A 25,786-nucleotide genomic window follows, 5' to 3' on the forward strand; every position below is an offset into this window, starting at 1 on the left:
CCCCTCCAACTGCAGAATTGGAGGAGAAAGTGGGGATCTTACACTCTTACATCAATTGCCTTTGTGAGAAAGCTTATTTAATAAAAAAAGCTACTGAAGAATCCCTAAACCAAAAAATGAATACCGGTAAGGAATGGTGTCCCTAGCCTCTGTCTGTCAGAGGATGGAGATGGATGGCAGAAGAGCGATCACTTGATCATTGCCTGTTAGGTTCACTCCCTCTGGGGCACCTGGCATTGGCCACTGTCGGTAGACAGGATACTGGGCTAGATGGACCTTTGGTCTGACCCGGTACAGCCTCTCTTATGTTCTTATGTTTTGACATCTACAAAGCAGTGCTAACAACATATAGGAACAAATACAATACTGTGCATATGAAAACTAATGGACAATTTTTCATTTAATTCTAAGCAACTGGGCCATGAACAGCTGTCATGAAAATAGAGAAGTGTGATCTTCACTTAAATATAAAACCTTAAACAGTGACAAACTATTTTAAATGGTCATTTCAATTTAAGGTGACCCATTTGGCAGTTTCACTGTATCATGTGGGGTTTTTTTTTAAGAAAGTAACAGACAGCCTTTATAATCTGTACTAGTTTTAAAACAAAAGAACATTCCTACTGTCATTTCTATATAAAACAGACCTTTTTCAGCTTATTTTGGATATCTTCATTTTAAAACAATTGTTCCCAGAAAAAACTCATTTGCATATGAAAAACTGAAATACATTGGTAAGGTGTTTCATGTTACATTAACTGGAGGCAAGGAAAATTATGAAATTATAATTAAATAGATCTAAAAGAAGCAAGTAAACCCTTTTGTTGCAAAGTGCTACACAGCACCAAGGTATAAGTATTTTTCATTAGTGCTTATGCAACAAACTGCCTTTAGGGTATGCTGCAAGTCTCATTTCTTCAACTGGCCTATTCTGAACCATATTTGCCGCATACCTACTCTTATACCTGTTCATTTTTTGTTCTTTTATTCATATTGCTAAATGGGATAAGACCTCACTGAAATGGGTTGGGTGGCTTGCATCACAGCTTTTGGGTTTGTCATAGTGCCAGATGCTTTGATAGTGTCCAGGTGAATACTGTATTTACATCTTAATGCATTCTATTTGGTTTTTATTGTCTGATACTCAGATGTCTCAAGAGACACCTTGCAAATGGACTAAATAAATGAATCCCAAATCACATAATTTTGGTCTAATAAACAAGCTACAATTTGTAAATCCTCTTTTGTCATCAACAGCCTTTGGTGGTAAAGTGAATGCTGCTTCAGAGTTTGAGCAAAGTAATTATTGAAACAGAAATAAAAACCCACAGGACTAAGGCCTGGTCTACACTAGGCGTTTATGTCGAAGTTAGCGCCGTTACATCGAATTAACCCTGCACCCGTCCACACTGCGATGCTATTTAGTTCGACATAGAGGTCTCTTTAATTCGACTTCTGTACTCCTCCCCGACGAGGGGAGTAGCACCAAATTCGACATGGCCATGTCGAATTAGGCTAGGTGTGGATGGAAATCGACGCTAATAGCTCCGGGAGCTATCCCACAGTGCACCACTCTGTTGACGCTCTGGACAGCAGTGCGAGCTCGGATGCTCTGACCAGCCACACAGGAAAAGCCCCGGGAAAATTTGAATTGGAATTCCTTTTCCTGTCTGGCCAGTTTGAATCTCATTTCCTGTCTGGACATCGTGGCGAGCACAGCAGCACTGGCAACGATGCAGAGCTCTCCAGCAGTGATGGCCGTGCAGTCTGAATAGAAAGAGGGCCCCAGCATGGACTGATCGGGAAGTCTTGGATCTCATCGCTGTGTGGGGCGATGAGTCCGTGCTTTCCGAGCTGCGATCCAAAAGACGGAATGCAAAGATCTACGAGAAGATCTCTAAAGACATGGCAGAGAGAGGATACAGCCGGGATGCAACGCAGTGCTGCGTGAAAATCAAGGAGCTGAGACAAGGCTACCAGAAGACCAAAGAGGCAAACGGACGCTCCGGATCCCATCCCCAGACATCCCGTTTCTACGAGGCACTGCATTCCATCCTCGCTGCGGCCGCCACCACTACCCCACCAGTGACCGTGGACTCTGAGGATGGGATAGTGTCCACGGCCGGTTCCTCGGACATGTTAGGGGACGGGGAAGATGAGGAAGGAGATGAGGAGGGCGAGGCAGTCGGCAGCGCTCACAACGCTGATTTCCCCGACAGCCAGGATCTCTTCATCACCCTTACAGAGATCCCCTACGAAGCGTCCCCAGCCGTTACCCCTGACACAGAATCTGGTGAAGGATCAGCCAGTAAGTGTTGTAAACATCTAAACATTTATTTTTAACAAAACAGGAATATTAACAATTAAAAGAATGGGTTGTTTATGATTAGTGTGCCCTATGCGCTTAACGGTTTAGTCATGGGCAGTGCAAGTTTTGAAAAAAAATCTAGCAATGTCCGGTTTTCAGTGATTGTCCTGCACAAGCCGCTCTACTGTTTATTCCCTGCTACTGCAGCTACAGTAAAATGCGGTCTATATGTCCGGGGATAGAGCAGTAATCCTCCTGGGATATCTCGATGAAGCTCTCCTGGAGGTAACTTGAAAGCCGTTGCATGAGGTTCCTGGGGAGAGCGGCCTTATTGGGTCCTCCGAAGTACGAGACGTTGCCGCGCCACGAGACTATCACGTACTCGGGAATCATTGCTCTGCATAGCAGGGCGGCATACGGCCCTGGTCTTTGGAGGCTTTCCCGGAACATTCTCTGTCTGTCGCTCTCAGAGATCCTCATCAGGGTGATGTCGCCCATGGTGACCTGCTTTTAATTAGGTAGGGGAATGTTAGTGTTGGGACTGCTTTCCCGTTCCTTGACAGAACTGTAACCGCTGGTTTGTAGCCACGCGGTGGAGGCGGGAGAGGGGCAGCCGAAAGGGATCGTTCCCGGGGACAGCCGCGAGGGGGTGGGACAGGGGCAGAGTTCCCGCTTGCCGGATTGCTGGCTGCAGGAACTGACATAGCTTTAAATGTGAAATGAGGGCAGTGGTAATCTAAAAGTTTTAAACTGCCACAAGTGTACGGCTTACCATGTCTGCCTGCAACAGAAATTCCGTTGTGCTGCCCCGCTTCTCAAATGTGCTGTGCAAGACCCCAGGCACTGAATGCGAAGGCCAAAAATTCGACCTTGTGCTGAGTGTGCATGTGATAGGTGCTGTGCATGGTCTTGTTCACAGAGAAAGACTATGTTCTTTGTTCACAACTACATTTTTCTTTCTGAGGAATTCACTCCCTTTTTCCCATTTCCACAGCCCCACCTGCGACTGTCTCACAACCTAGCCTGGAATCACACTCCCAGAGGCTAGCGCGGATTAGGCGTAGGAAGAGGAGGACACGGGAGGACATGTTCTCTGAGCTTATGGCCTGTTCCCAAGCCCAGGCAGCACAGCAGACCCAGTGGCGGGAGAACTTGACCCGAATGCACCAAGCCAACATGGATCGGGAGGAGAGGTGGCGGCAGGAAGACCAGCAGGCGACTCAAACGCTGCTTGGACTACTGAGGGAGCAAACGGACACGCTCCGGCGCCTTGTGGATGTTCTGCAGGAACGGAGGCAGGAGGACAGAGCCCCGCTGCAGTCCATCTCTTACCGCCCTCCCCTGCCACCAAGTCCCATACCCACCTCACCCAAAGTGCAAAGAAGGAGAGGCGGCAGAGTCCCTGCTAAGTCTCACTCCACCCCTGCAGAGAGCTCTAGTAGCAGAAGGCTCTCATTTCCCAAAATTTGAAAAGTTCTTTCCTTCCCGCCTGACACAAGCCCCCGTCCAAGTTTCACCTCCCAATGCCATGTGTAGTTGATAATAAAAAATACGTTTCTGTAAACTACTGTTTCAATCATGTTCTTTTGGAGGAGGATGGGAAAGGGGGTTGGTAATTGGACAGGACAGTCACCTTTGGCAGGGTACATAGTCGGGGGCAGGCACAGCAGCAGGGCACATACACAGTGCAGTGATGCAGTGACTAGTTACCCTGGTTAGTCTGGGAGGTTGTTTTCATGTTATGTGGTGGGGGGTGGGTTGCTCTGTGACTTTGTGGCGGGGGAGGGCAGTTACAGATCTTAAGCGGCGGTCCTTAGGCAGGATCACAGAGCCACACAGCAGGGGATCTGTAACCGTCCTCCCCCTGCCACAAAGTCACATAGACCCCCCCATACACACAGTCCCAATCAGGAGGGGTGACAGGCTCCGTTGAAACAACCATCCCACCGCAGCGGAGCCTGTCAATCCTTGAGTTTAGAAGCTGCATTCGCGTCACTACACTACACCCGCTCCGCACCACAGTCTGCGTCCCAGTTTTAAAAAATTCCTGCGAAAACAGTATTAAAGAAAACGGTGTGCTTTAACAAAGTTGAACTATTTTTATTTCGAAACGTGTGTTGGAAGGGGGGTGAAGGGGGTATGTAACTGGATAGGATAGTCAACATTAACTGGGTAAAGAAACGGGGGCAGGTTTAGCTTCTCAGTACACAAACTTTAAAGTCACAGGTTACCCTGCTCACTCAGGAACTTTGCTTTCAAAGCCTCCCGGATGCACAGCGCTTCCCGCTGGTCTCTTCTAATCGCCCGGCTGTCTGGCTGTGAGTAATCAGCAGCCAGGCTATTTTCCTCAACCTCCCACCCCGCCATAAAGGTCTCCCCCTTGCTCTCACATAGATTGTGGAGCACACAGCAAGCTGCTATAACAATGGGGATATTGGTTTCGCTGAGATCACAGCGAGTCAGTAAGCTTCTCCATCTCCCCTTGAGACGGCCAAAAGCACACTCCACCACCATTCTGCACTTGCTCAGCCGGTAGTTGAAGAGTTCTTTTTCAGTGTCCAGGGCGCCAGTATAGGGCTTCATGAGCCAGGGCATTAGCGGGTAGGCTGGGTCCCCGAGGATGACTATAGGCATCTACACATCCCCAACAGTTATTTTGTGGTCCGGGAAGTAAATACCTTGTTGCAGCCGTCTAAACAGACCAGAGTTCCTGAAAACACGAGCGTCATGAACCTTGCCCGGCCATCCCACGTAGATGTTGGTAAAACGTCCCCTGTGGTCCACCAGTGCTTGCAGCACCATGGAAAAGTAGCCCTTTCGGTTAATGCACTGGGTGGCCTGGTGGTCCGGTGCCAGGATAGGGATGTGAGTTCCATCTATGGCCCCACCGCAGTTTGGAAATGCCATCGCTGCGAAGCCATCTATGATCGCCTCCACGTTTCCCAGGGTCACTACCTTTGGCAGCAGTACATCAACGACTGCCTTGGCTACTTGCATCACAACAACCCCCACGGTAGATTTGCCCACCCCAAACTGGTTCGCGACTGACCGGTAGCTGTCTGGCGTTGCAAGCTTCCAGAGGGCTATGGCCACTCGCTTCTGTACACTCAGTGAAGCTCGCAACCGGGTGTCACTGCGCTTCAGGGCAGGGGACAGCAACTCACAAAGTTCAAGGAAAGTTCCCTTCCGCATGCGAAAGTTTCGCAGCAACTGGGATTCATCCCAGACCTGCAGCACTATGCGGTCCCACCACTCAGTGCTTGTTTCCCGTGCCCAGAATCGCCGTTCCACGGCATCAACATGACCCATTGCCACCGCGATGTCCTCGGCGCTGGGTCCCCTGCTTTCTGACAGGTCCGTGCTACTCTCAGACTTCAGGACATCACCGCGGTGCCGTAGCCTCCTCGCCTGACTTTTCTGCATCTGCCTCAGGGAAACCTGTATGATAAGCTGCGAGGCGTTGAGAGCGGCCACAACTGCAGCGATGGTCGCAGCGTGCTCCATGCTCGCAGTGCTGTGGCGTCCGCGCTGTCAATGACTGGAAAAGTGCGCGAAATGATTTCCCGCCGGCGCTTTCAGGGAGGGAGGGCGGGAGTGATGGACGGATGACGACAGTTACCCAAAAGCACCCTCGACACATTTTGTTACCCAGAAGGCATTGCCGGCTACACCCAGAATTCCAATGGGCAGAGGGGACTGCGGGAACTGTGGGATAGCTGACCACAGTGCACTGCTTCGAATGTCGACGCTTTCACCGTTAGTGTGGACGCACAAAGTCGAATTACTGTCCTTAGTGTGGACACACACGTTCGACTTTGCAATATCGATTACAAAAATTCGATGCAAGTAAAATCGAACTACTCTCGTAGTGTAGACAAGGCCTAAGAATGCTGGGAAGACACTGTATTTAGAACAGAGTGAAGTCAACATTACTGCTCTAGAAAAAGGCATTAAGACCACTACCTCACAGCATTACTAAAAATGTAACTGGGGGGGGGAGGGGGGGAGGAAATCAAGTTGTTCTTGTAAGTAAATGGAAAGAGACAGTTAAGCCAGCTTTCTAGCCATTCTGATGTTATTTAGACCGTGTTCTCCAAAATCCATATGATCATGACAAAGTCACAGGTTCAAATTTTTAAAAATGCCTATCAAGTTTTGGATAAGTGACTTGATACATCTTGGGCCTGATTTTAAGAAGTGCTGAACACCCACAAAACTAAGAGTCAAATCAGGCCCACGCTTTATCAAACTGATACCAAAAACTGAGGCACAAAGTCTGAACCAATTTTGAACATTTAGCTGTAATCATCCGCACAGATGCAAAACAACTAATAAAACCAAAAACAAACAAAGCTTACTGTCAGAAAACAAGCAAAAAGACAAAGTACCTGGGTCAATGAGAACTTCTTGGGCCCCTAGGAGGAGGGAAAAAAAATATTTTTTTCAGCCTTAAAAATATAGCCAACATAAAGTAAGCTATTGCAATATATATTTTACAACTATCATCAGTCATGAGCAAAATTACAGGAAAATTATTAAAATCCAGCACAGACATTGCTGTTATAACAATGGTTGATTAACTTGAAGTCATACAACATATTTACCATATCCTGTACCTATATTAAATGTCCTTTTTTAAAAAAATATATTCTGAAAAAAAAAACAGTTATGATCAGTTCTAAGACCAAACCAAAAGCAAGTAATATTTTTCTTCGATTTTTATTGATATTTTAAAGTCAAATCCTAGTAGATCTTAATTTTCAGTCCGTCCGTCCGTGCGCGCGCACACACACTTTTTTTTTTTGGTTAGCAAGCTTCCATAACAGTTTATTTACAAGTGCTTGTAGAGTATTTAACACACAATTACTACCATTAAGACTTATACTTTTTTAATGTCTTCTGACTTGCTTTAAAAAGATCATCCCTTTTTTTTGAGATTTTGTTAATGACTCTACCATCACAGAGCATGGCTCTTCAGAAACTGTGAATGCATGTTGGTGGTAGACTTCAGTCAAGGTTGGGTAGCAGAAAGAAATGCTCCCTACCTCTCAGATTTAGAGGTATTCCATGAGATTCTAATATGGGATGTTTTGTGTAAGGCCTACCCAACAACTCAAACCATTTATGTTAAATATATGGTAAAAGGAGTTTGAATTTGAGAGAAGTGATTTTTTTTTTTAATAGATACAGCATCTTGTTGCTCTTATCCTTGGAGAAGGTAATTGAAATGTGAAATGAGGGCTCAATAGCCCCAAATTATTTGTGTTCTTTATCCGATAGCTTGTACTTCCTTAAACTGATTCTAAGCCTCTAGACCAGAGAGGTAAGCTAGAGATTTAAAAGCTACAGGAAAACTGGAATTAATTTTCTATACCTAATGCTATTTTACTTGTCACTTTTAAAAATGTAAGAAATCAAACAGAAATGCAACTGAAAAAGTAAGATACTTCAGACAGAGGGGAGTTGCACAAACAGTATGTACTAAAGAGGAAAAAACAATCAGAAAACCTTACAGGAGAAAGATACAAAAATGGGTATAAAGTTTGTGTTGTAATCAGACCTTTATATATATTTTTGGAGAGATGGTTTGGTATCAGGATATAGTTGCTGTTCCAACAAAGATTAGAAACTAACTATTTAGACCCCAAAATAACAGTTGTAATAACTGGAGCTATAATGTGGACTGTAAAATAACAGCTCTAGATTAAGATGTGTGTTCCTGAAAGGTATGGAGTGAAGAGAACAGACAATTAAAATACTAGTTGTCTCTATGAATAATATTTTTTACTTGATGCAGAGAGTGGCTTATGGAAAAGCTTTTAACAAGAAATTTAAGAAGTTTATATTTAACAATGTATTAAATATACAAATTGCAGAAGTGACTGGAAGACGCTGCAAATTATTAAATTACAAAACAAAAAGAAAGTAGTAATAAATCACAAAATGTATTTTGTTCAGTTATTCTGACAACTATCACTTAATTATGATAATATACTTTTGTAAAAATAAGTTTTAATAACGAGACCTGACTGCAACATCTACTATTAAATCTTTGCTGAGAAGCGAAGAGAGCTACAACTGTGTGCTTGATGAGTGAGATATCATCTTGTCCAACTTGTAAGATTCATTTTAACACAGGGGTTCTCAAACTGGGGGTCGGGAGGTTATTACACGGGGGGGGGTCGCAAGCTGTCAGCCTCCCACACAAACCTCGCTTTGCCTCCAGCATTTATAATGGTGTTAAATGTTAAAAAAGTGTTTTTACTTTATAAAGGGGGGGGTCACACACAGAGGCTTGCTGCGTGAAAAGGGTCACTAGTACAAAAGTTTGAGAACCACTGAGGTCCCATAACAAAACCTTATTTACTTAAATTACATGAATACCTGGTGTAATCTTTTGAAACATGCTCTTTTACTATAAAGTTGAAATGTCAATACATATAATTTGTAATTCATCCTTTGAAAATGCAAAATAAATGTTTGCCAGTTTTGATATGTATATTAAGTAAAGCTATTTTTACAAGATGGAATTAGTTCTGATCACAATTTAAAAAAAAATTTATGGTCAGCTGTTAAAAAAAAAATCCCCATTCCCTTGTTTAACTCTAAATAGCAAGTAGGCACTCTCTCCAAGGAAGGTAACCTATTTCATAAAAGCTATACAATTAAAGTATTTACAAAAAGCATACTAAAGCCTTTCAATGGCAAGTTGTCAGTTTCCTGACTGGTGTTTAATTTTACAACCAACATTATTTTAATAAAAGACCTATTAAATGGTCTTTGTTTAAAATTGATATGAATTACAATTCAATATTAGAATATTATAATTCATACAAGTAACATGCATTATTGGCAAAAAGAACAGGAGTACTTGTGGCACCTAAATTTGTTAGGGCAGGTCTACACTAACCCCTCAATTCGAACTAAGGTACGGCGAGCACTTCTAGGTTCGACTTATCTCGTCCAGACAAGACGCGATAAGTCGAACCCAGAAGTTCGATTTGCTTGCTGCCGAACTACCGGGTAGTGTAGACCTACCCTTAGTCTCTAAGGTGCCACAAGTACTCCTGTTCTTTTTGCGGATACAGACTAACTCGGCTGCTACTTTGAAACATGCATTATTGGCAGAGTATATATGCAAAGTTTTAAACAAAGTGATACGGTTTTCCAAACAAGTCCTTGAATAAAGAACACCAAAAGCCTTGGATATTGAACATACCCTTCTTATCCTTATCAATTCATATATCCCTCTCACACCATTTATATATTTTCTGAAAATTGCCTGTGTTTTTCTCTGCTGAATGATTTTCACCAAATCTTAACACACAACCAGAGAAATTTTGAACAAATTCTATCTCTGGGTAAGCACATTTCTTAATATCACTACAAAACCATAGGATTTTTATCATAAAAAATAAATCTTCTCACAAAAAAGAAATGTAGTTCAGTTTAATACCATTTTTACCTTTGTGTGAAATTCTTATTACACATGGGGGAGGGGAGGGAAGACTATAGATTAAGGGTTCCCATTACTAAACCTCTGGGGGGGAAGTCAGAACAGAAGCCCTGTTTAAGGCTTACCTGGTCTGTGTCTGTTGCCTGCCTCAGCGGGAAGAGAACTACCTTGTGCCCTACGAGCCCCAGCTTTACCTCCTGTGCCACCAGGGTAGTGATAGATAACTGATGCTGAGCATAAACCTTCAAGAGCAGCTGGAGATTAAAGATAAAGAAATATATTTAATTAACAGAGAATCAATTCATCACATGATATGAAGTATTATAATTTATAATCCTATAAATAGAGCCTCAAAAACCTCACTCTGCCAGGGGCCCCCACAGAAATTTTTTCCATGGGGGTCAACCCCCGCAAAGCCATCCCCGCTCACCTACTGAGTTCACACCACACTCGGTCCCCTTCAAGCATTTCCCACCCAGCTGCAATCTCATTCCCCATCCCTGAGAAGGAACATGGGCTGCTGGAAATGGAGCAAGGCCAGGCAGGCCCCCAGGGGGGAGCCCTGGTACAGAAGCCGGCCCCACAGCAGCGGCAAGGAGGACCAGTACTGTCAACCCCACTGCTCAGTGTGTCCAGCCAGGTTTGGCTCTGCAGCTCCTCCATCACGATGGCGGGACCACGGTAGTGCTGAACTTCAGTGCACAGGGGCAACAATGCAACTCTCTCGATTTTGGCCCCATGGAGCTCTCCATCATGATGCTTTCAGCAATCTCTGTCATAAAGGAGGGGCCACACTTGTCTGGGCAGTGGGGCGGCCAGCCCTGCTCCTCCTTGCCACTGTCCATGGTACACATCACGCGTAACATGTGTATGGCTACATATATACCACTGCACCCTTCATGAATAAAAATTTTGTCTGGCTCCTTCCCACGCTAGAACAGAACGTTCTAAGCACCGTTGTTCCTTTCTCAAGAGTGGAAGAAAAAAGACAGGAAGTAGAGTGGCTGAAGCTGATGGCTCCCTTCTTGCAAAAGACCTATGAAGTAAAATAACTCAAAGATGTGCCTGTGGGGGTATGTCTACGCTCAGCTGGAGGTGCAAATTCCAGCTTAAGGATACATACCGCATGCTATCTCCAATCAAGCTAGTGCACTAAAAATAGATTGTAGGTATGGCAGTGTGAGCAGACAGCCACCCCAAGTACATACCTAGCATCTTGGATGGCTACATACTCGAAGTGGCTAGCCACTTTTGCCACTTGCACCATTGCAGCTACACTATTTTTAGCACAACAGCTTGATCAGATCTAGCATGTGTATGGCTCCTTGCACCAGAATTTACACCTCCAGCTCAAAGTGTATACATATCTTAAGAGGAGCGGAAGGAGAAGCAAATAGCAGAGCAACAAGAGCTGCTAGTGATTTCCCTACATGAATGATGTAAAGGTCTAGAAAGCATGACCTATAAGGGAAGATTGAAAAAAATTGGGTTTGTTTAGTCTGGAGAAGAGAAGACTGAGGGGGTACATGATAAGAGTTTTCAAGTACATAAAAGGTTGTTACAATGAGGTGGAGGGTGAAAAATTGTTCTCGTTAACTTTTGAGGACAGGACAAGAAGCAATGGGCTTAAATTGCAGCAATGGAGGTTGAGATTGGATATTAGGAAAATCTTCCTAACCATTAGGGTAGTTAAACACTGGAACAAATTGCTTAGGGAGGTTGTGGAATCTCCGTAATTGGAGATTTTTAAGAACAGGTTACACAAACATCTGTCAAGAATGGTCTTGTTATTACGTAGTCCTGCCTTGAGAGCAGGGGACTGGTCTAGATGATGGATTGAGGTCCCTACACTTCTGTGATTCTATGGAGGAACGAGAATCAGCAGCTAAGCGTCCAATGACCACTTGTGCACCTAGGAGAAAAGCAACAGCAGCACAAGAAAAAAAAGAGGCCTGCAAAGAGATGAAGCCTAGGGGCCAAAACTGTTTTGCATGAGGTGAAAGGAGTGAAGGTATGTCAATGTAAGTTAAATATATGTGGGTTTGGCAGCCACAGAGGCATACATTTTTTCATCCAATCTTTACTATGCCTCATACAGGTAGCATTTGAAACATTTTTCCCCCACACCTATTCACCTAAGGACTAAAATAACCTTTTTAAAAACAGCTATTAAATAAGTCATGCATAATGAAGTTATGCTACAGAAGCACATATTTTATATTACAAATATGCTAAATTTTCACTTTCTATAACAAACAGTATTTTCCTTGCATTCTTAGTCACATACTAATTATTTTGGCTTGATTTTCAAGTCACATTTTATTGGCTTTTTTTAAGTGTCTTTTTAAGTGCATTTAATTGCTGCCTTTTTATATTGCAGCAGAAAGGCTACAAAAAGCTACCATCATTTGCTTTGTACCAGAATCTTAAATCATTTGTGTTTTATCAGCATCAATTAAGCCTACCTCCAAGCCACAAAAAGTCATTTACAGACCGCAGAAGTTCCACAGCCATATGATAATGTACCAAGGAATCTTGTAACATCCCAGCTTGTAGACACAGATCACCAACATGTTTCCGCATCCGACCTTGACAACGTTTCTTATAATGTCTGAAATATAAAAGATAGTGTATAGTTACTCCCACAATACCTCCATCCTATGAGCTGAGAAAGCATCGAGTTACGTAAATAGAGAGGGAAGATTAAAAACAAGCATCACTGAGACATTAAACATGGCTGTGACGTTACTGACATGAACTGTGACCATGTAGATCATTGTTGCAACCAACGTCCTATAGTTGCACCAAATCTTGTACAAAGGAGGTCAAGTAAGGCGTCTATAGAAAGGTTATAATTCGCTGTTTTATGCTGTCTGTAAGTCTATCATTTTTGTATTTGACGTTACAAATATTGGCTATGTACTTGTATCTCAATGTATTTGATTTTAAGTAGCCTCAGTGAAGCATTTGGTCAGTTTCTTGAGAAAGGACTATTCTCAGTAAGTGCCCAATCAAGAAACACTTAACTGACAATGGACTTTGGGAGATGCCAATCCACATCTGAGCTTTCTTGGAATGTTCAAACTAACATGTAAACAATGGCGTCAGCCTGCAAAAAGCTGAATCATTCATGGACATGTGACTTGCCCAGGTGGCTACAAACTCCATCTTGTTGCAGTGACTTTGCACAGAAAAACAAAGGGGTTTCTGCCCATACGAGAGAGAATATAAAAGGCCCTTGAAGCCTCTCCACTTTGTCTTCAGCTGGCTCAAGAGACGGCCTCTCCACCCCAAAGAGATGCTTGAAAAAAACTGGGACAAAGGACTATAACTAAGAGGGTGTGAGTGACTGCTGGACCCACATAAACCACAACGTTAGTCTGAAAAGGATTGGGCCCAGACTAGGAAGGAGTCTAGTCTGTGAAAGAAGCTTATTGGGACATCTTGAGGGTGAGATTTTCCTGTATTCAGTTTATTACTGTATTAGGCTTAGACTTGCGTGTTCTGTTTTATTTTGTTTGGTAACTTACTTTGTTCTGTCTGTTATTACTTGGAACCACTTATATCCTACTTTTTATACTTAATAAGCAAAAGTGATTTTATTAATTAACCCAGAGTAAGTAATTAATACCTGGGGGAGCAAACAGCTATGCATACCGCTCTATCAGTGTTATAGAGGGTGGATAATTTATGAGTTTACCCTGTAGAAGCTAAATACAGAGTAAAACGGATTTATTTGGAGTTTGGATCCCATTGGGAGCTGGGTGCTAGATACAGGAGCACTTGCTAAGCTCTTTTCAGTTAAGTCTGCAGCTTTGGGGGGCATGGTTCAGATGCTGGGTCTGTGTTGGAGCAGACTGGCGTGTCTGGCTCAAAAAGGCAGGGTTCTGGAAGCCCAAACTGGCAGAGAAAACGGGCTCAGAGGTAGTCTCAGCACATCAGGTGACAGTCCCAAGGGGATCTCTATGACCGAACCCATCACAATGGCAATCCATCCTTTATCACTGAGCAAACAGCCCAACATCAACTATAACCAGTGTATTTGGCAAAATGAAAAATAAAGACCAACCACCCTCAAGAAATATTGATGAGATATACAGACAACATATATTCTGAATATACAGCACTGCTGTACATAGATTAAACTGAAAGCCTTCCTTTCAGAGAGAATAATTTTACTTGTAAATTATGAAATATATAGAGAAAAATGTTAATAGAAATAGGCAGATCATTCTTTTCATGTTCTATTGATTAAATATTTGCTCTGTAGAACTAACAGCCTGTTAAAATAGCACACAACTTATTTTTTTCCTGCAAGGGGCTGGATTATCTATGGATCTGTTGGAAACCTAAGCATCTTCCCACTTTTACTCTCACTTTCAGCCTTGGGGACCAACATTGCCACCATAATTTCAGCCAAGAGCTGAATGGGATTCTCTTCAAAGCCCACCTATACCACTAAGTAAAAGATCAGCTAGAAAAATAGCTATAGAACACCACAAGGCATTCAGTCCCCATCTCTCTCCCCAACCACCCAAGTAAGGAAACTACAAGGAACAAGGCAGCTTGTGGAAAATATTAAACTAAATAGATGCTTCAATAGAGTTAATTATTAGAAAAGTAACTAATCTGGATAATGGATTCTTGATGTAGTATTGATGCTAGCCTTCCTTAACCAGAATTTCTCAGAAAGAAGTAGGTGAATGGAACAGATGCAAAGTAACAAATATATACTTCCCCCTCTGGACTCCTCATGCTTCAAGACGAGAGACAAATCATTCACTTTCTCCGAAGAGACTTCTCCTCTCAAGGTATGTCCACACTGCAATAAAAACCTGTGGCTGGCCTGTGTCAGCAGACTCAGGCTTGGACTGTGGAACTGTTTTACTGCAGTGTAGACTTGCAGGCTTGGGCTGGACCCTATGAAGTGCGAGGTTTCCCAGAACTTGGGCTCCAGCCCAAGCCCGGAAACCTACACTTCAAACACCCTAAAGCCCAAGACCTACAAGCCCAAGTCAGTTGGCATGGGCCAGCCACAGGTGTCTAGTTGCAGTGTAGACATACCCTCCGAGCCCCTCAGCAAATCTTCACACATTCTGCTCTGCCTTCAAGCACACACCTAAGTATTCTATAGACTGAAAATATTTGCACCACCAGACATTAAGCTTTTTTTCATTTGAAAGATTGAATAAAACTGTCACTCATCTACATTAATTTTGTAAGTACACACAAATCCTATTGCTGTAACATTAGAGATTCTTCCAATAGGAGTATATTATTCAGATACATTTCTCAGGGTTTCTAGTATCTTCTCTCCAAGGTTAAATTTCTCCAAGTTATTTAAGTCTTTCCTCTTCTTCCATGACCATGTCTTACTAAGCAGAAGGGTGGATTTGATTTAGTCAGGAAGACTCGATTTAATCATAGATTTCTACATAAAAGTGCATTCTTGTTGGTTGTTATAATCTTAATACATATTCTTCACAACTCAGAGATAGATGTAGGTTTCATTTTTAGAAGGTACAAACTATACATTTTTAAACAGTGATTTATTTTGAAAACTTTTCAGATTAGTTTTACAGCTATATCAGAAAATGAATTATTGTTTGGTTATTTCATTTACCAAAGGGTAATTGAAGCAGATATTTATAAAGTCATTAAGAGGTGAACTATCTCCAATTCAACAGGTTAAGCATTAATATTTGGAGGATTTTCTTGCATGCTGTATTAGGAGGAGAACATCACCAGAAAGACATTTAAATTGTTTTATTTAACTAAAACAACAACATTATGTATTCTGGATTTTTTTCTTCAACAGCAAACATAATATTTTAACAAAACAAGCATATTAATTTTTGAATGTATTAAACATTCACGTTTTTTAAAATCAGGTTTGTTTTTGTTAAAATTGTTTTTAACTAAAATAGTTAAAAGAAATATTTTTAAAAAACAAAAATTAAATCGACTATGTCAGCCAGGTCAACATAAGAAACTTAAAATATTGGCTACTGCAGCTAACTCAGTTGTCTTCACCTTCATTTTCCTGTTTGTTCATAATCTGGAAAAGAAAAACAAGCTTTCCTGCTTTTTCAGGTCCCAAACGATTTCTCAATTTGGAATGAATTAGTCCAAAGGAAGGAAATATTCTTTCTACATCGGCAGAAGATGCTACTGATGTTAAAAGTGAGATTCTCTCTTCAACAGTCTCTGAATCCAAGTGCTTAAGTGACTTCCACCAGTTCACCGGTGTCACTTTCTTTAAATCATCATCAGCAAACATATTTCTTGAATGGTTCTTATTCCCAAACTGGGTATCTTATGGCCTGCTGCCATTATAGGTTCTCTCTTCTAGTGAGAGAATGGTATGGTAGATCTCAAATCAACAAAGGCTACACTAAGGCCTTGGCTACACTTACCCGCTAGTTCGACGGCTGGAAATCGAACTTCTGGGTTCGACTTATCGCGTCTAGTCTGGACGCGATAAGTCGAACCCGGAAGTGCTCGCCGTCGACTGCGGTACTCCAGCTCGGCGAGAGGAGTACCGCGGAGTCGACGGGGGAGCCTGCCTGCCGAGTGTGGACCAAGGTAAGTTCGAACTAAGGTACTTCGACTTCAGCTACGTTATTCACGTAGCTGAAGTTGCGTACCTTAGTTCGAATTAGGGGGGTAGTGTAGACCAAGCCTAAGACAGACCTCAAGACTTCTATGCTACTCAAACAGTTTCACTTTTGTTTCTACTGTGTGTCCCTCCCTTCTCACATTTATCTCCAGACTTCTTCTCCTTGTCCAGATCTATTCCGCCCCCAACAATCTTCTATTCATTGAATGTTTTGAAACTTTGCACTTTTAGAGAGAGGTAAAGGATTAACTCTGTGTACACAAATTTGCAGAGGGACAATAGAGTTGAGGTCTGTTATTTCTCACCTCTATATATTTATTTATTTTAAAACATTTTTGCTGTTAACAAGCATGTTACCTCTGGAGAGACAAATCCACAGTTTGAGAACTGCAAAACTAAGCATCTTTGATGGTATCTTCTAGACTGAGCACTGAGTCCCATTGGGTAGATAGAAAGATTAACCTACATAATCTATACAGAAGCACCTGAAACCCCATACGATTGGGTCCCTAATCAATGAACTATTGGAACTCCTTTACAAAACTTTTCTTAAACATTACATGAATATATTGTCTCATACTATAGAATTAATAATCCCTATTCCATGATGCAATATCTTTGACCTATAATGTATCTTTAGATGGGTTTTTCCTCAAAAAGTATTTTATCAACAAAATTTGATTTAAATAAAAAAAATTGTTTTTAAATCATTGATTTTTATCTATCCTGCTGAGCAGCTATTTTTGGATGCCTCCTACTTCTCCATTTTCAGTGCCAGCAGAGATTTTACACTTTCTGATCTGTGAACAGCCTTTCTTGAAAACTCAGCTGTTCCTGATTCCTTCCATTTTTCAGACCCGTTAATCTTTGTCATATCCTTCATAGTGCTCCAATTTTCTTCCACACTGGTGGATTTAATATATTCTCCCATTCCATATTGCCGCCTCCTCCGTTATCTCTCTTAATATGCATACGTTTTCTTAAAATCTAAATCTGTTATTCTTTATTATTTTTAATTCAAGCAGCTTATAACCACTATTCATAGAATCATAGACTTTAAGGTCAGAAGGGACCATTATGATAGTCTAGTCTGACCTCCCGCACAATGCGGGCCACAGAATCTCACCCACCCACTCCTATATCAAACCCCTAACCTATGTCTGAGCTACTGAAGTCCTCAAATCGTGGTTTAAAGACTTCAAGGTGCAGAGAATCCTCCAGCAAATGACCCTTGCCCCACACTGCAGAGGAAGGCGAAAAACCCCAAGGGCCTCTGCCAATCTGCCCTGGAGGAAAATTCCTTCCTGACCCCAAATATGGCAATCAGCTAAACCCTGTGCATGTGTGCAAGACTCACCAGCCAGACACCCAGGATAGAATTCTCTGTAGTAACTCAGATCCCACCCCAACTAACATCCCATCACAGGCCATTGGGCATATTTACCGCTAATAGTCAAAGATCAATTAATTGCCAAAATTAGGCTATCCTATCATATTCTCAGTCCCTTCCTACCAATAAGTAGTAAATCCAGGGTTGCTTATTCTCTAGTTAGATTCACTATTTTCTGGATCACTGAGAGGCAGCACAGATTGAGTACAAAAATGGAACTCCTGAGTAATAATCCCAGATCTGCCACTGATGTGCTGTGAGAATTTGAGCAAGTCACTCAGCCTCTCTGCCTCAGTATCTCCAACTATTAAATATGGATAATACCATTTACCTACCATATAGGCATGTTGAAATGATTAATGTTTATACAGCACTATGAAATCTTTGATGATCCATATAAATGTTTCCCCAAAACGATCAAACTTGTAGGTCTGGCCTTCTCTTCCCTGAAGACCATTCTTTTATTTAACAACTAAATGATATAACCATCAACTTGGTCAGTTAATTGAGACTATAAAAATTGATTTCCTTTCAAATAAATAATCCAACCTTACCATCTAAATATTAAATAGGAACAAAAATTGGATTCTGAAATGAAAACTAAGTTTGCTAAGATTTACAGTAGATATATGGACTAACCCTAAAGCAGAGATTCTCAAACTCTGTTCCACGGACTACCAGTGGTCCGCGAGCTCCATTCAGGTCCTCTGTGGATAGTTCCCTCTAAGGCAGTGCTTCTCAAAGTCGGGCCGCCGCTTGTTCAGGGAAAGCCCCTAGAGGTCTGGGCCGGTTTGTTTACCTGCCGCGTCCGCAGGTTCAGCTGATAGTGGCTCTCACTGGCCGTGGTTCGCCGCTCCAGGCCAATGGAGGCTGCGGGAAGGGCGGCCAGCACATCCCTCGGTCCGCACCACTTCTCGCAGCCCCCATTGGCCTGGAGTGGCGAACCACGGCCAGTGAGAAAATGCACATGTAAGGTGAGATGGTGGCCTTGGTGGGAACAGGGGATAGGTAGGAGGTGGCAATGGGGTGAGAAGAGGGGTTGCAGGGAATTAGGGGCATGCAGGGCTGTGACGCACAGAGAAAGAGGCAACTTTTCCCAGCTCCAGGGCTGCGGCTGCCAGGGAGACTCCCCTCCCACCCCAGCCCCAGTTCAGGGGCTGCCACGACACGGGGGAGGGGGCACATCCATCACATTAGAAAGGTAAGACTACTGATATTAAAATATGAGTTGTGTGCTTTTATTTGTAGAAAACATTAATTATTTTTAAAAAATTTATATAGCACTTTGCAATAGTTACCTGACGGTACAAACATTTGGAAAGATCATTAGGTGGTCCGCCGAGACCCGCCGGAATTTTCAAGTGGTCCGTGAAAACAAAGTTTGAGAACCACTGCCCTAAAGAATTTGAAAGAGTGCAATAGGGACCTCAGGAAAATTACAGAGCACTTTGTATGAACTGGTACACCTTCTTACGAAAAAATGGGAAAACTCAGTAAAATTGTGTGGAAACATGAGACTAGCAGAGATTTATGCCTCTAACAGCAGCAATTGCATTTGTTATGACTAAATTCAATTCATGATAACGTTTTAAAAAACAGAACTTAACATCTAAACCCATACACTGACCTATTTTTTTATTAAAGTAAAATGTATTTACATTACATTTTTCTAATGCTGACCCTTTCTGTAGATAGAGGTCTCAAACCTTGTAACAGTAGTTGGGTGCAGCAGCTGAAACAGTGAACACATTAAAATGTAGTTATTTTTTCTAGTGCAGTAGCGCCCAGAAACCCCTAATCAAGTACAGGGTGCCACTTCCCTAGGCATTATACAAACAGTCTTCTTGCCCCAATGAGCATGCAATCTAAAGTGACAAGTGACAAATGGGAAGGAGGAGTAGGACAAACTATGCAAGCTAAGTGGTTAGGGCAATGATAAACAAGTGGAACTAACATTTTTTTTTCTTTTTTGCCCTAAGGAAAACATGAATGTTGGGAGAGAGGGGATCAAAATATGTACATTGATATACTTTTTTAAAAATATACATTGCACATAAAGGACAGCCCCTTAACCTAACCATCAGAATTTTGCCATTTTTAGTAGGTATCTTAGAAGGGTAATATGGAAGAAAGTGGCAGAGATGTCTATGGGAGAACCAGACAGGTAACCAACCAAAACTAATATCACTGTTGCAGAAGCAGCAGCAGAGGCCATTACACAGTGAGACAAGAAAATATGCCTTCTGTTGCTACTGCCCATCCAAAAATACTGGAAATGACCTCTCCAATCATCAATCTGAAATGCCCCTCAGATACAATCACATCGGATCCATGATTGGGGTGATGAGAGGGACAAGTAGTGGGTCTGAATCCAAGGACTTTTCTCACTTTGTCCCACAGCTGTCAAGGAAACCACAGCACTTGCATTACCCTTTTTAGATTTCCATTAAAGTTATACTTTATAAAGATGGCTGAAACAAAAGGAAACAGCAAGAAAATTCTGAGTGAAAGCTAAGGCTGCATCTATGAGGTGCAAGACTATGTCAAGTTTTAACCAGATTTCAGCACAGGTTCCGAATTTTTTGGATTCTGTGGAAATATGTCTCATTCTAATATTTAGTATTGTCTGCTGTGATATAAACAAATTATAATCGGGATTGAGAGCAGAGCAGAGGAGAGGAGAGATTAGAAGAATTTTGCTAGTACCCATATTTTTGGACTAAAAATGTAAGATTATCTAATCATTGCTATTTTAGATTTGTTTGTAATATCTATATAAATTGAACAGTGAAATGGGAAACTATCATGCCTTTCTACAAAAGCTATATTTCCATTAGAGGAAATAACCCTCCAACCTATTTCTACCTCAATAACACAGTCCTTAGAATTAAGGACACTTGGCATTACTTTTTCTTTCAAATTATGATCTGTAGTTTCTCTTAATTAGAAAGTTTTCTTTTTAATTCATTTTCATCCTAGTACTTCTCTCCCATATTAACCAATATATCAAGTTGTCATGACCAATAATATGACAATAGTTTCTTTTCAAATGTTGGTGTTACAGCCAAGAATCCAAGCTTTTGGTGAATTTGAAGAATAGACAAAATATCTTTTAACCGAGAATTATATTAAAGGTACATTTCACAAAAGATGCAAATTCTCAATTTAAAGCAAAATGCTAGCAATCAATGCTTTAGCAGGAATGGTTTAAAAATAAAGGTGTGAATTTAGAAAGACACCACGTAGAAATCAAAAATGCAGTTAATTGCAATAGATAGTTGCATTATAGTACAGTTCCATAGACATACGTTTTTATGAAAAACGGAAAAGCAAAGTAAGTCAATTCTGGTTACTGCTGTCTGGACTACTTTAAGCAGACACATTTTCACTTGTTTTATAAGTCTGATGCAAAAAATAATAAAATTTAGCTTCACTGGATATTATTATTTTTTTGCTCATTTGTTTCTTTGCTTTCAAAGATTATACATGAAATTAAAGAGCAAGTGATTCACTCAGTGCATGGCAATATTAGTTCTGCCTTTAAAATAATAAATGCTGCCCAAAAACCATGAAAAAGTATTTTAAATAAATGTACTATAACCCTATCAGAAAGATCAGAAGATGGTCACAATAACTAATATTTTCCAGCTTGATATTTAGCTCTTAAAATCACTTTTCATGAATATATCTTGAAGTTCTTTACAAAAGGAGGCAAGTATCACCACCCCCAATTTACAGACTGAGAAACTGAAGCAGAGAGGTGAAGTTAGTTGCCCAAAGTCACCCAGCCAGTCATTGGTAGCAGTAGGAGTAGAACCAGGTCTGCAGAGTCCCAGTCTAGTGCCCTATCAACTGGTTCACACTCCCTCCCCAAGATATACTCAGCTGCGTTAGGAAATTATTTATATTGCGGACATTTGGTTTTATATATTCAACATGTAAATACATCAATTTCCTACAGCAAAGCCTAGGTATCAATAAATGCTGTTCATATATAGTAACAGACATCCCCAATAAAAACACCTATTTTAAAATTATCTGTAATTCATTGTTGTTTATGAAGAACTAAGTTATTCAAAAAGAACAGGAGTACTTGTGGCACCTTAGAGACTAACAAATTTATTAGAGCATAAGCTTTCGTGGACTACAGCCCACTTCAAGTTATTCAAGTGAACAATTTTTATCGTGGTTACAATAACGTGCAGTTTTTCCAACTTGTGCTTTAATATTATACAAATGTCTCTGCCAAGTCAAAAGGTGAACATTCATGTAAACAAGATCCACCCTCAACACACAGATGATAAAACTTAATTCACCAGATGTTTGGGGGTTTGGTCTGGATTTATTTTTTAAAGTCACCCGGCTACAAAAAGGGTCAATAAAAACATTAATTCAAAACTAGACTGAAAAAATGCTGGTCTGTAATCAAATGCATACTACTATATTTATTGCAAAAAAATTAAAAATCATTTTTTTGGTGATTTCCTCCAATGTACAGTCATTAAATAAATTATTTGTCCCAGCTACTGATGCTATGAGGCCCAAGATGAAGAAATTGGTACAAAATTTTACAATATAATAAGGAGGTTATACTTTTTGGGGCGGGGGGGAGGGAGGGATGCATTGGTTGGTTGATCATGAGTCACCAGGGTTCTGGTTCCCTGTGGTCTAAGCCAATTCCCACACAGTGACAGGGGTTAGAAATCATTTTCTACACTCTCAGAGGGAGTGGCATGAGCAGAGAGCCATTGTACTTGCTTGCTCTTCCTTTTCCCCATAAGGCAATCCAAGATTTTTGATGGACAGTGACTGCTGAAGACACCAGATGAAAAAGCACCCCATCTCCCAAAAATACTGGCAAGTGGTAGCAGCCCACTAATCCTATCCCAAACTATAAAGGGTGTTGTCACTTACAGGACTACATGGTTTTATGGGATACCTCATAGCTTCACATAACCATTCAAAACCTGAATCTTTGAAGGTTCCCCACTCACTAGAGTTACATGTGGTTGACTACTGTGAGGCTGGCTTATAATGTGCTTTCAAATATAGTTCCATCTTTATGCAGTAGCTCCTATGTTTTTAAGGAACAAAATCCTCTTAAGAAGTAAGAATCAATATTGTTTTGGGAGCACTGTGGAGTGCTGGTGGAAAACAGACTGCTTGTCTGCTACCACACTAAAACAATTACCACTAACAGCCACCATAATGCCTTCATCAAACTTGCTTACCTGTTCTGGGTGTCCACATTTCTGGTTTAACATCAAGCACCTCATCAGCTGGCATGCGCAGGACACAATACATACCTCTGTACCACTTCTGGGAATAGAAGCAGAAGGCAGAGTCCTGGCCACTTCCATCCTCACCTGATCTCATGTACATATATATTGCAGCCATGCATTTGACTTTATATGCATTGCACTGTTCCTCCCCTATTTTACTGTCTCCAGCTAAAATTGCCCAAGGTGACTGCCATAATTATAGGGTTACCATACGTCCAGTTTTTCCCAGACATGTCCGGCTTTTTGGTAATCAAACCACCGTCTGGGGGAAATTGCCAAAAAGCCGAACATGTCCGGGAAAAATACCGCCGGCCGGGCACTTCCCCTCCCACGGCTGCTGTGCTCCTCCCCTGACTCTTCGGCTCTGTTTAAGAGCCGAGCTGCCCGAGCACTACCGGCTTCGAGCAGCCCCCATGCCTCCGGACCCTGAGCTGCCGGCCGGGCACTTCCCCTCCCGGGCTCCGGGGTCTCAGGGTCTGGAGGCATGGGGGCTGCCCGAAGCCGGTAGCGCTCAGGCAGCTCGGCTCTTAAACAGAGCCAAAGAGTCAGGGGAGGAGCACAGCAGCCGGAGCCCGGGAGGGGAAGTGCCCGGCCGGGGGCGCAGGGTCCGGAGGCATGGGGGCTGCCCGAAGCCCGAGCGCTACCGGCTTCACGGTTTGCCGGGCAGCCTCCAGACCCTGCGCCCCCGGCTGGGTGCTTCCCCTCCCAGGCTCCAGCTGCGCTGGGGAAGTGCCGGCCGGGGGCGCAGGGTCTGGAGGCTGCCCAGCAAACCATGAAGACAGTAGCGCTCAGGCAACCCTTTTCGCGTGGCTGGGAGGGAGGAGAGGGAATGCGGGGTGCTCAGGGGAGGGGGCGGAGTTAGGGCGGGGACTTTGGGGAAGAAGCGGGGCCAGTGCCCCATGGAGTGTCCTCTTTTTTTTTTTAAAATATGGTAACCCTCATAATTATGTGCAAAATTCAGAATGGGCAAAAGTGTTAAATCATTAAATTTCAAACTAGAAGTAAATTTCATCACAAACCATTTAGCAAAAAGTTTGGAGGAGTTTCGGATTCTTCAAAGTGTCAGAAAACAAAACTGAAGGTTCAAAAACCATGCAAAATGAATTGGCAAAGTTTTCATGCAAAATGCTGCAAAAAAAATCCCACCAAATTCAATCAATTCCCAATTCTGGTTAGCATGCATAACAACAAATATCACTGTTCATAACATTATTGAGCCTTTAAAAATCCAGCTACAGCATTTAATTTCCATCACTGACAAAACATTTGAATTTTGAAAACAAACACAGGCAGCAGCTTCATGGCTTTGAGTTTACAAAATAAAGCAGCTTCCAGAGGTCAGCAGCCATCTCAGCAAATTGTTTGTGTTCTACAAAAAAAAAATTCCAGCATTGCCACCAAATAGAATTGCCATATGCTAAAAGAAGTGAACCCATGATAATAACGGTCCAGCGGTAATTCTTAGTTGTACGGGAAAACAAACATATACAAGCAACACTCAACTATGTAATGAGGACAGAATGGAAAGGCAGCACATGAAAACTAACTCATTTTAAATATAATCTATCACAGCCTACCTTTTCAGACCCAACAACAAACTCACAGGGCAGTATGAGAGGGAAAAAAAAAAAAGAAAGAAAGGAACAAAACAAAAATTAGAAATATACAAGAACAGAAAAAAATTAAATAGCCACATATACGCGTACTCAGATTTCACACAGTTTGACAAAGAGCAATGAACAAATCCCACCTACTAGATGTTAACATTAGAAAAGCAATACATCTATATAGGATCTTGCTCTCTCATCACCCAAGAACAATGTTAAGTAGATGTCTTATCAGTTCCAAATCAACAATGTAATTGTGCCCATACTAACATCTGAGTTGATGTGAATAACTTAAACATTAAAATAATCTGGGCCCAATAGACTAGAAATACTAGCTATTCTTTTTTTAAAGACAGGGAAAACCTAGAAAAAGTTATCAAATAGCGCTGTCTGAAATGGTCAAGGAGGGAGTGACTTCAACAGAAATGGTCTCATATGAAAACTTGAAAACAGTCAGAGTACTACACACAATCAGTAACACACCAGATAGAGAACATGAAACTTGTCTATAACGTAGCATGCTGAGGCACCACCATAGTAGCTCTGAGTATGCACCTTCCCTGATATCCTAAGGTTGAAAAGCCTTTTGTTTCTTCATAAGGATTCACAATCCCACCTGCTTTGTCCAGTGGGAATTTCCGGCTAGTCAACAGGTGGTTCTATCATAAATGCATCAGATCCCAGAAGTTTTTAACAACTGACTCTTTCCTAAATTTGTTAGTCTCTAAGGTGCCACAAGTCCTCCTGTTCTTCTTTTTGCGGATACAGACTAACACGGCTGCTACTCTGAAACCTGACTCTTTCCTGTTCAGAGTAGCTACATCTTTTGCCACTACCAGATTCTTGGACCCTGAAGTCCAGGCATTTTGGAGATATGGTTTCAGGCCTGAAACCATAGGGAATGCTATTTCCTGTCTACATCTTAACCGTCTGACGAAGTGGGTATTCACCCACGAAAGCTTATGTTCCCCCATACATCTGTTAGTCTATAAAGGTGCCACAGGACTCTGTTGATCTTAACCTTAGGCTCCATCCCTGCTGAGTCCTACACGTGCTTATCTTTATGCATTGTGAGTAGTCCCCACTCATGTCAAGTCTTGACAGGACCAATGCCTTAATGCTCC

The 25,786-nt window shown here is 41.9% G+C and overlaps 1 protein-coding gene across 8 annotated transcripts in view; it reads right to left on the bottom strand.

The window, feature by feature from the left end:
- Nucleotides 1-25,786, bottom strand: part of TRAPPC9 (trafficking protein particle complex subunit 9) — an 852,706-nt gene that overhangs the window by 803,786 nt on the left and 23,134 nt on the right. For all 8 annotated transcript variants that reach the window (XM_065586245.1, XM_005291042.5, XM_005291041.5 and 5 more), the window contains exons 3-5: nt 12,230-12,375; nt 9,890-10,018; nt 6,697-6,723 (exon numbers count right to left, since the gene is read on the bottom strand). In XM_065586245.1, the coding sequence (XP_065442317.1) occupies nt 6,697-6,723; nt 9,890-10,018; nt 12,230-12,375 (302 nt within the window). The remainder of the gene's footprint in view (nt 1-6,696; nt 6,724-9,889; nt 10,019-12,229; nt 12,376-25,786) is intronic.

The sequence above is a fragment of the Chrysemys picta genome, chromosome 2, assembly GCF_011386835.1.
Source record: "Chrysemys picta bellii isolate R12L10 chromosome 2, ASM1138683v2, whole genome shotgun sequence".
Classification (NCBI taxonomy): domain Eukaryota; kingdom Metazoa; phylum Chordata; order Testudines; family Emydidae; genus Chrysemys; species Chrysemys picta.